At 46.2% G+C, this 12,091-nt stretch overlaps 2 protein-coding genes across 2 annotated transcripts in view; one reads left to right on the forward strand and one right to left on the reverse strand.

Moving 5' to 3' along the window:
• asap2a (ArfGAP with SH3 domain, ankyrin repeat and PH domain 2a) overlaps positions 1–11,797 on the reverse strand; it is a 35,895-nt gene extending 24,098 nt beyond the window's left edge. The window contains exon 1 of the mRNA XM_062557404.1: positions 11,188–11,797. Within this exon, the coding sequence (XP_062413388.1) occupies positions 11,188–11,313 (126 nt within the window). The 5' untranslated portion in view covers positions 11,314–11,797. The remainder of the gene's footprint in view (positions 1–11,187) is intronic.
• The window catches only part of si:dkey-13p1.4 (transmembrane protein 151B), a 158,309-nt gene that overhangs the window by 120,077 nt on the left and 26,141 nt on the right, over positions 1–12,091 (forward strand). The window lies entirely within an intron of this gene.

The following is a 12,091-nucleotide window of genomic DNA, read 5'->3' on the forward strand; positions in this document are numbered from 1 at the left end:
AAAGAATTCAAAAGGTTGAGCTCGGAAAACAAAAATGATAGCGATAGATTTGACATTCTTTTTACTTGGCTTAGGTATAGAATGGTTACCAGCACCCTGTTCTATCGACTAGCCCCTACTTGACCTCCAGATATCAGTAATGAACCTGTGAATCAGTCTGACCAGCTGAAGCCTTAAACACACACACACACGCCATCACGCTCCAGCAGATCCTTTCAATCATCACAGTGGTCTCTTTTCACACCCACCCACCACCATTCTGATATGCTCACCAGGGTTCAGTGACTCTGGGCCACACACAATGTGCGAGCTCTCCTAATTCGGAACACACACACACACACAATCTTTTAACCCCAAGAAAACATGTCACAGCGAGAGGGGAATTCCTCTCGCCGTGAATGTGGCTTTTCCGACAGCGCGGAATCGGAGCTGAATCATCGCACAATAGACGAGGAGCCTGGAGCGGCTTCACAAGCACACTTCACATGGCGATAATGCATGGTCAGCATTTCCCCTCTCCCCCGATGGCAGCTCAGCGTACACTGAGCAGAGTGTCTCTTCATTCCCTTCCTGCTGTTCACTGACCGTTTGGGAAGGAACCCCAAGCTGGACAGGAATAATCCTCTTATTAACGCATCCGTCATCATCGCTATCGGTGCGATTTACGGCCATGAGCCATCTGCCAATCTAGGGAGACTACCACGATACCGCTGGCTGGATACACTTATGGTCAAGCATTTAGCCGGTTTGCAGCACCGCGTGTCAGGTGTCTCCCTGAGCACGGTGCAGATGGACACTATCTGGTGTGTGTGTGTGTGTGTGTGTGTGTGCATGGACAGACTGAGGGAGGGTGGGGCAGTTGTGCAAATCTAATTAAGGTTTCACAGACCGAATGCAGCACGAGCTGAATATCTTTTACGTTATGACAATTATGACAAACCACGGTTTTCTCGTCTGAATTAAACGCAATTATTGTAAATATGATGACTACGGATGGATAATGTAAAAGTGTATTATAAAGAAAAAAAGAGGGATTCTTCAGAGATTTCCCTTTTGAGTTACAGAAAACCAAAAGCTGTGTAAGCAGAAAAAAATAATTCTGCATAAAGAAGCATTTCTGACCGCTGTCATAAGACAAAGTGCAGCTGGGAAAGCACATAGTTTTACTACAAGCAGCCAGACCAGGTCGACTGAATCCAATGGGCTTGGTCCGGCATTTGTCAAGGTCTTCAAAAGCAAAAACAAGAAGGGGAAGCCAAGCTAAACAGGAACAATACGTCTTTACACAGTGCAGCCATTGTCAGCTACACCAAAATATGCAAAAGATAATTCTGCATACCAAGCAAAGACGGGAAAAAACTAATAAATAGTTTGGTCCATAAATAAGTCAAGTGAAAAAATAAAATCAAAGTTCCTAAAACCTTAGGAAAAATAATCAATTTACAACCAAACAAAATTAGTGGTTTTCTTTCAACTAATAAAATCGCTCTTTCAGCTCGACCAGTGTGACTGAAGAAGACAAAAAAAAACAAAGGGATGTTTGTGTGTGTGTGTGTGTGTGTGTTAGAGGCAGTTAAGCAGCTTCAAAAAGAAAATTACATTTAATCCACTTTCATCAGAATAACTTCAATTTGCCCTCAATGACAAAAGGCCATTCGGAGTATTCCAAAACGTGTAAGCTTAAGGCGTCTTCACAGGAGGGCAGGCCGCTGCTGACCACAACGAAAAAAAAAAGAGTCCAGCCCTCCCCTCGTCGTCCTCCGCTGGCTGAAGAAGAAAGACATTCCTGGATGATTGCACGCCGGTGCGACTGACAGACGAGAGCAAGAGAGCCGGCCCCCATTGTTCCCTCCGACCGACTATCAGCGTATGACGGCACGTCTGCTCCACCAGAGGCCGTCCGCCGCTTTTCTCTGAGGGACCATCACCACACGTTTTAACTAAACACAATCCAAGAAATCCCCCCCCCCCATTTTGTAGTGTAACTATCGTCATCACTACACACTTGTTTTTAGCGGACGCGCGCGCACACACGCAGGTTGTGTCTGTAACTCGTCTTGTAACCTTGCTCGAGCCTTTAAGCCCCGCAATAGCGAGAGTCATGTGGGCAACAAGAAGGCTGCAGTCTCAGAAACCATGATGTGATTTATTCTGTGCGTGTGTGGGCACAGCGAAGCCTGTGAAGGCCGTTGTGGGTTGTAATCCATGCGTTTAATGAAGGTAGCAGACGATCAAACTTCAAACTCAAAAAGGCAAGTACTGTAACATCTGAGAGTGTGTAAAACTCACACACACACACACACACGGTAGGGGGAAAAAGGCCTGGTTTTGATTTGTAAGTCATGGGCGAGACTTGACATTGCGTTAATCACATTTATTCCAACACAGCACTGTTTAGGGAAGCGTCAAAAAGTGAAACTGGATCTCTCAGAGGCTACATTGTGCTCTTTGATCAATTAACAAATCAATAAAACGTCTCTTTCAGAAAAAAAAGGGTTCAAAGGCGGGATCTTCCAGAAGAGCTGAGGCTAGAGCCTTATTTGAAGTGAAGGATTATCAATTTGTGAGACTAAACGTTCCATTAAGGACCATTTATACCAGTGCAATACACAGTCAAGAGGGCTTCCCACCTAACCCTGCCTCCTCCTCACAGGACGCCTTAGTTGGGTGTTAACAGGGAGGAAATAGAATGTTGATGCAACGCACCACAACTCGGTTTCCCTGTACAGCAGCTACGTTAAGCCACCTGAAAATAATCTATGGAGAAAAAAAAAAAAAAAATCTCATTAGGAGGCCGACTGGTCCACTACGTTACAGAGTGAGACACGTCGGCAGGTGTAGCGTTAAAGTGGCCACCGGGTGCCACGTGCTGTGCTCCTTCAGACACACGGCTCCACATGTGGCAGAGTGCGGGTAAACACAGGAAGGGCTCTCTCGCCCTCTCTCTCTCCCTCTCCCTCTACCTCTACATCTACGGGGGAAAGGCTGCGACTCATTAAAAACACATGTCAAATACACAGTTTAACCCTGCAGGCATCAAAGAGGAAGTCGTGCCCGCCTCGAGCTGCTGCCTCCGACTTTACCTCCTAATTGCAATTGCCGGAAGACAGGTCCGTCCAACGGACGCGGAACCGCAAAATCCACCGTGAGGAACTGGAGAACTAGCTTTTCAAGCGTTTCATTCACGACTCTCCTCCGTGCTTTGCAGAGAGCGAGTAGAGTCAATATTGGGATAGAAAAAACGGGTCCCGCCGGGCCGAGCGCTAACGGGCCCAGAGAGCCGAGATGTGGGTAGGCCGGATAGGCCAGCATTGGAAACTCCAGCATTCAAGTTCAGTGCGGGTCAGAGAGAAAGCAAGGGGGGGGGGGGGGGGGGGGGGTATTCTTTTGTCATAAGACATGCTCATTTACAGGGGGCGCACTAGCTTGGATATTGAAAGTACGTGGTTAAGCTGAACTTTGACATCAATTGCATAGTAGGACTTTTTTCTTCCTGCCCGGCTCCAAGTTATTCAAACATCTCATCTACCTAAAGGCCTTCTGGTGTTTTAGTGCCGGGGCATTTACTGCTCCTCGGTGAGCACTAAAAAAAGACCCCCAAAAAGGACCAAAGCCAAAACCACCAGCCGTCAGGAGTCACACTGGGATGACAACATCATCTGCGGTGCTTTAAGGGTCGGAGAAAACAAACTCTCATGTTAACTGCCGAGGCGTTTCTTCAGATACCTCTTTTTCTTTACAAGGAGTGAGCACTTTTGTTTCCTGTTGGTTTTCCCAGACGGCTGGGGTTAACAGTGGCGAGGTTTTTCTTCGTGTCTAGTCCGAGGAGACCGACTCAAATCAGATACTAACCATGTTTCAAGTTCACTTCTTTTGACTAAATGAAACCATTAGTTGGATTTGTCACATTCATACATTATCTCAGTACCTGTATTTCTGCAACAACCTTTGAAACAAAACAAAAAAAGAGGCTGGCGCCAAGTTTAAATCCTTTAAAAATGCCCACCCCGACTTTGAGGGGAGTCTTTAATGAAGTTTGTAAACCAGCAGGAGACTGTTAAAACCCCAGTTGGAGCGAGGGGTCTGGAAATTAAGACCAAATGTGCTCTTTGAGAGTGGAAAAAAAGAATCTTCACCTTGGAGTCTTTCTTTGGCTCTTTTCACATAGACGTACGTGTCAACCTCACGCCGTCAAAGCAAGAGGAAAGATGCCCAACAGTTACTGCACAGTGTAGTGTGAGAAAGCCTGACAGAGGGGAAAATGACCCACTTTCTCCTGGAAGATGGTGCAGTAAAACACTGCAGAGAGCAAAACTGTGTGTGTGTGTGTTTGTGTGTGTGTGTGTGTGTGTGTACATGTTGTGTACCATTGTGGGGTTTTAGAGCTCAATTCAAAAGCACAAAAATATAGAAATTCAAATAAGTCCTTTTGAACTCTGTCGGGTGAGCTAGAAATGATAAAAGTTTCACTTGCCGTAAACCCTTGAGTGAGATCTGAACGGCTGAAGACTTCCTTTCTCATCAACTGGCTCTTCAGATAGAACAACGGTCAAATGAGAGCGGGCTAAATAGCGTTGTGCTGCAAAAAGATGCTTCTTCTTTGTGCAAAAGATAGAAAGAAACTGGGATTATCAGAAATATGCTAAATGAGTTATTACAAATCACAGATGCCAATAATCCAACAGAGAAGAAGTCTAGGCCTGTTTTATGAGTGAAAGTGACAGTAGGACAACTCCACCCTGGAGCCGAGTGGCCCGGGACTACAAATCAATGGCGGGGTTCATTAATGAAGAGGCCGGTCAGGGAACAATAGCCGCCAACAACAGTTGCCTCGGACAATCTGGGCCAGGACCCTGTGATGGATGAGACATTTACCCCCAGCCGGTGCCCCTAGTGACCGAGCCCCTAACCTCTGCGTTGCACAGAGAGCAGCCAGTCTCGCATTTTACCTCCACCGCGTTGGCCCGAGAGTTTCACCCTCCTCCAAAGCTAACAGATCAGGACTGACGGAAGCCAAAGGGCTCAACAAAATGTTGATAATAAATACTCTCCCACCGTCAGATCGACGGCGTACAGGAGTGAGTGAAACTATAACACATCAAAACAGTCAAAGCCCATCGGGGGGGGGTGAGAGGGATCTTGGCTTTGAATTGATTGGGACACGACCGTGACCTTCGGCCTTGGTAGATCCTTGAAGAGAGCTGCTGCATTATAATGAGGGCCGGGTCAGAGCCTGTCTGCGTGCGATAACACAGTGCTCGCTCTACCAGAGCCTGGAGAGACACCTGTCATTTCAAACAAAGATCCCATTGGGAACACTGAGGTCCCAAATAGGGAAGGATAAAGGGCTTTGCTAAAAACAATGAGTGGCCCACCACTGAATCGGAAAGTTACAATTCCAGATTTAGGGCGTGTGGACACAACACTTCTTCCTAGAAGGTTTTGTACAAAATATGTTCAGAGTTCAGCATCCAACATGAGCCTGTTCAATGGGCCCTGTGAACCAGAAAATGCTGTTTTATCAATCTATTATAGTCCAATTACTGTTCAGCTATTGGCATGTGCATAACATCAATTTAAAAGTGACACCCCAGTGTCCAAGGTGCCACGTCGAATCAACTGTTAACTAAGTTAGCTCAACCCGTACAGCTAGCACCATGAGTGTGGACAACACAACTAAGGTGCCGTAGCTTCAGCTCCCACGTCACCTGATCGACGTGTTTCTGAGAAAAAGCCATTCATGTCTATCCATAACCGGGCGTTGCAGAACAAAATCTCTTGCTCTCCACTACTGGTGCCGAAACATCTCATTTACAGTGAAACGATACAGATCATGTGCTAACAACCAAAGGTAAGTGTACTCTTGTGACTCCTCTACGCGTGTCAGTCGGCCAGCCGGTGTTGATGCCAAAAGACTATCCGAGCCAAGGGAGGACCTGACCTTCTTCTGCCCCCATTCCTCCCCCTGTTCCAGGCCCGGTTTGCGGGTGCGGCTGTAGGCAACAGATGCCACGCCCCCCGCCCCCCCCTCTGCAACAGGTGGTCCGGAGGAAAGTTTAGCAAGGCTCCAGACAGCAGGATTATCGATGCAGGGACAATCCCCATTTAATAGCTTTAGAGAGCCACCGACAAAGCGACAAGCTTGAACACACACGAGGCCTGGGTCTGGACTGAGGTGGGCAGCCCGAACTGCTTAGGCCACTCCTGCCGGTCTTCAGTGTACCACCTAAGAAGCTTAATGCTTCCGGTAATTTAAATGGGATTTCTGGCAGGATCCCTGCAGTTCAGTCTCCTCCATTCACCCTTACTCTAGATCCGCTGTCCCCACTATCCCTCGACTTCGATGCGTAAACTACAGCAAGGCTCGAGGACATCGAAGCAAGGCAAAGTGTACCCAAAGCAAACGCGGCCCTGAGATTAGGATTAGAGGTGCTACAAAGAGATGAGAAACTAAGGTCGCGCACAGCAGGCCCTCAACAGCTTGTTTAAAAACACTCGAGTTAATTGAGAATCTATACCGTTTGAGAAGCACCAATTATTGAATTGGCCTGTGGGAGCGACACTGGAGCCTTGCTTGGCAAGCACCGCCGGTGACAACAGTTGCAAGTAGATGCCAATAATGTCGTCGTCTTTCCCAGATTCTCCCTAATTACCAATAAGAAAATTGAGCACTGAGACAGCGTGGCATTGAAGTGCATAGCTCGCATACCAGTGTTGTAGACCTTAGTTTCGGATTAAATAAAAGATAGACGCAAGACTAATGACGCTAGCCTTTCGGACTGAAACCTCCCTCATCACCAGTAATGACCCGTGAAAGGATGACTGTGCTATGAATAACCGTTATTCATGGACTAAAAAATGAATGAACTTGACGCAGGGTTCTGGGACACTTGGAGAGGCCGACTGAATGAGGGGGTTTCCGGCGCTACACACTGGAGGATATAGACCACGCAGAAGCTCTGTGTTCTCTCTTGGGATGAAGGCTTTGCCGTTGGTGGCCATTTGATGTCATGCAACCACAGTATTTCAACAGCTTCTAGGGGGGGGGGGGGGGGTCTCTCTCTCTCTCTCTCTATTTGATAGGCCCTCAAAAAAGGATAGAAACCTTAAAGCGGATCATAAAACATGTATATTTGAAACTCCATTTTTTTATGGTAGTGCCCATCATGACGTTTTGAATTGTATTTTGTGTTGTATCAGTGTTATACGTTGTGTTTCTTGCCGCATCTAGGAATCCTGGATTATGCTGCGTTGGTCGATGCAACGATACCAGAACAAAGACAGCATTAGCGGCGTGCACGCTACTTGTCAAGCGACTGCAAATTAAAAAGCAGCTGTGATTTCCTGAAACGTATCGCGTCGCAGTCTGAGAAACTCCACGCAGCTGACAGACGGATCAAATGCCTCCGCTGCTGACAACACAAAAGCTTGTATTGAATGTCAAGTAGTCAATGCGGTTTTGCAGCTCCAAGCCCGGACACTCAGCAATAATGTTCTGCAGTCAACTTTATGAGTCAGATCTGTTCCATACTCATTGTATTCAGTTCAAGGGTTGGTGACGTAATACGCGCTGATCCCAATAACTGATCCACTCTGTTAGGGAATTACCTCGCGATTAAAGCTTTGAACACCCCAACCGCTAAATATGCAACACAAGGATATTACACGCCGTGCTTGTATTCGTACCTCAGCCGGAAGTGGATGCACTTGAGATTTTCTTTTCAAGGTGACAACTCTATTGATTGCCTAATTATAGAAGTCCATCTCTGCCAGGCAGGATTCAGTAATGGGGGCATAAAAACAACCAGAGATGCAAAAATAGACCTAAGATGACTACAGATCTGTGCCAGTTCCCGGGCAGACATCCCGTAGACAAGCCCGTGAGACAAAAGCACAGGGGCACTTTCATCAACATCAATAATTCCTCGCCGTGGATACGTCGAGGTCAGCTCGGCCCTCAGGGGCCGATGCCGCCTTCAAATAGAACAGGCAAGTTCACCTTTAGCTCAGGAGAAGTTGGGCAACTGATAAAAGCATACATTTGTATGCATATCTCACAACAGGTAATTCAAATTCAATCAGAATATATCTTTATTATCCATCACATTGGCCATCATTATTGATTATTCTGAATCAAATATTCAAGCCGTTAATTCTTAAAAGTCTGGACTCACGTGAGAAAAGTCAACACACATTGAGGAAGAAGAGCCATGTGGGAGAGGAACACAGAGGGGGAGGGGGGGGGGCATGACACAAAGCCTGACATCCTCTTACTGGATAAACAGGTTTATATTGCTGGGGTTTAACCACACTCACACACACACACACACACAGGTACAAACAAACATGCACACACATGCACACACACTCCCAAATGGCCTCTAAATAGCCAGCCGTTTAAAAAACTACTTGCATAATCAATGTTGGGTCAGAAGCAATTAAGCTGAGAAAAAAAGTAATTACAAACCATTTGTGCTTCTATTTACATAAAATCTGTGCTTGAGTCTCTGCTGTTGTGTTGAAAGGCAAACTTTCATGTCTACAGGACCATTGAAAAAAAGGTATTTACCGAAGGTGAGAATGTAAATGGAACTGGAAGCAACACCATTTGTAGATTTGGGGTAAATTATCATATTAACACTGTAGACTGTAGACAAATCGTGCCGTTAGTTTTGGGTTAATACTCTCTATGTTGTTGACATATGCCACATTTCTTTTGTTAACAGTGTTGACCAGTGGAACCTGTAATTTGTCAAATAAATCACAGCAGATTTACACAAATCGCATCCCTCTACTAACAAATTGATCTGACTCTTCACCAAGTGTCAAAGGGAACAAGTGTCAAAACAGAACACTTGTATTGTAGAATAGGGTTTACTTAAAGTTGAACCACTGATTTCACACATTAAAAAGGCGTTTACGGGTTTCGGACAGTGCTGTTGCATGTGTGAAAAAGATCTGGTGAAGCAGTTTGAGGCCAGAGGGTGCAGCATGACGTGTGATGTGTCTGGGGTGGTGCAGCTTTGAAGAAGTGAGCTCATCAGGCCGCCGTCTGAATTTTAGAATCAGCGGTCAGCGGAGACGTTGCACCGCGGTTAAGGCAGCTGCCAGGTTTTTAACAAGGTAGAGCAATGTTTGGAGTGAAGAAGACCATATGGTTGCATCAAATTTAACCATCACCGTCGAGAAAGTTAATAAATGGGGTCCTTTTTTTAGAATACAAAGCAGCAATGCATATTGTTCTCTGCAGTTGCTTAATTGCTGCACTACGAGAATAGGCTGTAATATGCAAATGTAAAAATATACACATCCTATTCAAATCTTATTAAAACACCGTTTGTTGATATCATTATCCCAAATATTTATCCCAAAAAAAAGAAAAGATTATTGTGTAAAATAAAAAAAGAACATTGAAGTCAGCAAGAAATCCCTGAAAGGCTGCGTGTTGTGACGATGCTTCGGCCCACTGCAGCACCACAGACCACATCGCCAATACGCCCGTCCTCAGCTGTCAGTCGAAGAGCAAAGAGCTGAGCGCTCGCGTAACAAAGCTGTCTCGTGGAGAAGGTCAGAAGCAGTCAAGGGGTTGAAACTCCGTAAAAAGCTGAAACGGCTGAATTGATGCATCATTGCACTCAAAGGGCGAATGAGTCATCCGCTCGATGTTTTGTCAAAAGTTTTAGGGATTTGGCAACAGGAATATGAAACAGAAGGGTTTATTACCTTCATAAACGATCAGCTATTTGTGAATGCCAGTGTACCACGTGCGTGCCTGTGAAATTCCAGGCAAGCCGAAAGACAATAGGCAGAAGTGTCCCCCATCCACTGCAGCGTTTAAAAACTGGTCCAACGCACCAAAGTGAGCGAGGTCTCTTTGTCCCCACAATAAGGCCTTGTTTTGCCTGAGGGGGTCAATGCCCTACGCAACAGCAATTTGGCACCTTCAACTGCGGCTCATCGCTAACAAAACGAAAGCTGCTGGGTTTGACTCTCAACCAAACCGCACAAACCAACAATTACCACTGAGCTACGATTGTGTCGAGTCCATAAACTTATTTGCTCACTACCACAGAAAAGCGCCATCCACTCCAGGCAGTGATGAAATTCTTCGCCATTGCAGATTGATTGCTATTTTAAAACCAGCAGCCGCAGAGAGGTGAATGAGAGAGAGAGAGTGCACAGCTTGGTGTCGCCCACCGGAGCAGGTGTATGCAGAAGTATGTATCTATGTATGGGCCAGCCCTCTGCCAACAGCTTCAAATAAGTTATGTGGAATATCTCATCTCTGCACAAACAGTGCACTCGGATATCCGCTTTTTTTTTGCTGAAAACAAAAAAGGTGTAACACACACAAAACCATCCGTCATGATTCCATTCATCATCCCGACAGCCGAAACTTTTCCACAGTGAAATGCGGAGGGAATTTCCTCACAGGACTCGTTACATCGACGCTTAGCAGAGCAGGGACACACTAACACACATCACAAAGCGAGCTGCTCATGTGGGAAAATCTATTTTTACCACGAGGCAGGGCGAGGCTCTACCATACAGCACACAAAGTAGGGAAACTATAACAAGGGAGAGAGGGAGGGGAGGGGAGGCCTGTCAGGGAACAAAGCGGAAGTGTCCTTCCTCCTGATGCCCTGCAACACAAAGTGTCCTCTGTGCACTTACAGTCCGCCTGTAAACAGCACAGCGACATGCCATGTCTCCCTCGCCTCAACGGTGGGAAATCATTTGAACCAACATACCTGCATTGATCAAAACTCAAGAGGTGATTTTAGATATATCTATATATATTTAAAAATATCTATATCTATATAGAGATATTTAGAGTTTCTATTCATGGTGGGACTTTGGATGGAAGGGATCATGTTGGACGGACTGTAAACCCTTTGAGGTTAACTTGTTATCTATAATTTTTATTTAACCGGTGATGACTAATCATTGAGGGGGTAGTAATATTCATAAAGAAACTGTACAATGGCACAAAAGACTGCCCAAGACAGTCATTTAAATATATTTAAACAATGGACAGGGATCATGAGGGATGGTGCACAGGATGCACGATTCATTTTACACAGAGGTGACCAACTCAAAATATATGATGATATGTAAATATAATGAAAAGATATTATAACCCTTATTATGCAGATGACAATCCACAGCCCCACCAAAGCCACTCACCTCCTCGAGGGCAGTCACTGTATTCCTGCAGTGGGACATCCTGGTGGTGAAGTTGGAGGCGGTGGGCGATTTATAATCTTCGTTCGTCTCCGCCACAAACTCTGTCACTGTGATTTGGTCCGGCATGATTAATCCCTGTCCTATACGTTGCGAAATGAAGACGCTCTTTTTGTAATTTCCTTCTTTTGTTTGGTTTTTTAACCATAAAGTTCACAGCAGCGGCAGCAGCAGCAGCAAGAGTGTCTGAGGAGGAGCCCGCGGGTAGTGAAGCATCTCTGGCTGTTTGCTCCTCACACGGTCCGGTCGCAGCGGGGTCGCGCGCTGGTCCGAGGAGTTCCGCCGCTGACGCACCGCGCTCCGAGGTGTCGGGGATGGGTGGTGGGGGCGGGCGAGGGGGGGTGGGGGGTGTATCCTTCCCGGCTCTTCCCGCGCAGGTTCTCAACCGGTGGTCGCTTCGTCACAGAAGAAACGGAAGCTTCCTCTGACTAAAGTCTGTAATCCCGGAGAAAAATAAAACCCTTCGGGCACCGCGAGGTTGGAACAACTTCCTCCTCCTCCTCCTCGACCGGGAAAACAACAGCCAGGCGGTTTCAATGGGAGCGCAAGAAATTGACAAAGGTAGAGGAGGAGATTCAATGGACGCGGGACAGCCAATGAGAGACGGCAGCTGGTGAGTGAGAGCCAATCAGAGTGTGCGAAGGGCGTGGACTCATGCCGCCTTCAGGTGCTCCCTCGTACAGTCCGATTAGAAAGTTTACTAGAAAACATAGCTAGCAATATGAGTTAATGCTAAGAGTTTGCTGTGTATCAGTTGACAATGTAGGTTACCCAATATTAGATAGGAATACATGACATAAGAAATGGTAACAAATTGTGCAATTCCGACCAGATTAAATTAGAGGTT

The sequence above is a fragment of the Pungitius pungitius genome, chromosome 14 (assembly GCF_949316345.1).
Source record: "Pungitius pungitius chromosome 14, fPunPun2.1, whole genome shotgun sequence".
NCBI lineage: Eukaryota > Metazoa > Chordata > Actinopteri > Perciformes > Gasterosteidae > Pungitius > Pungitius pungitius.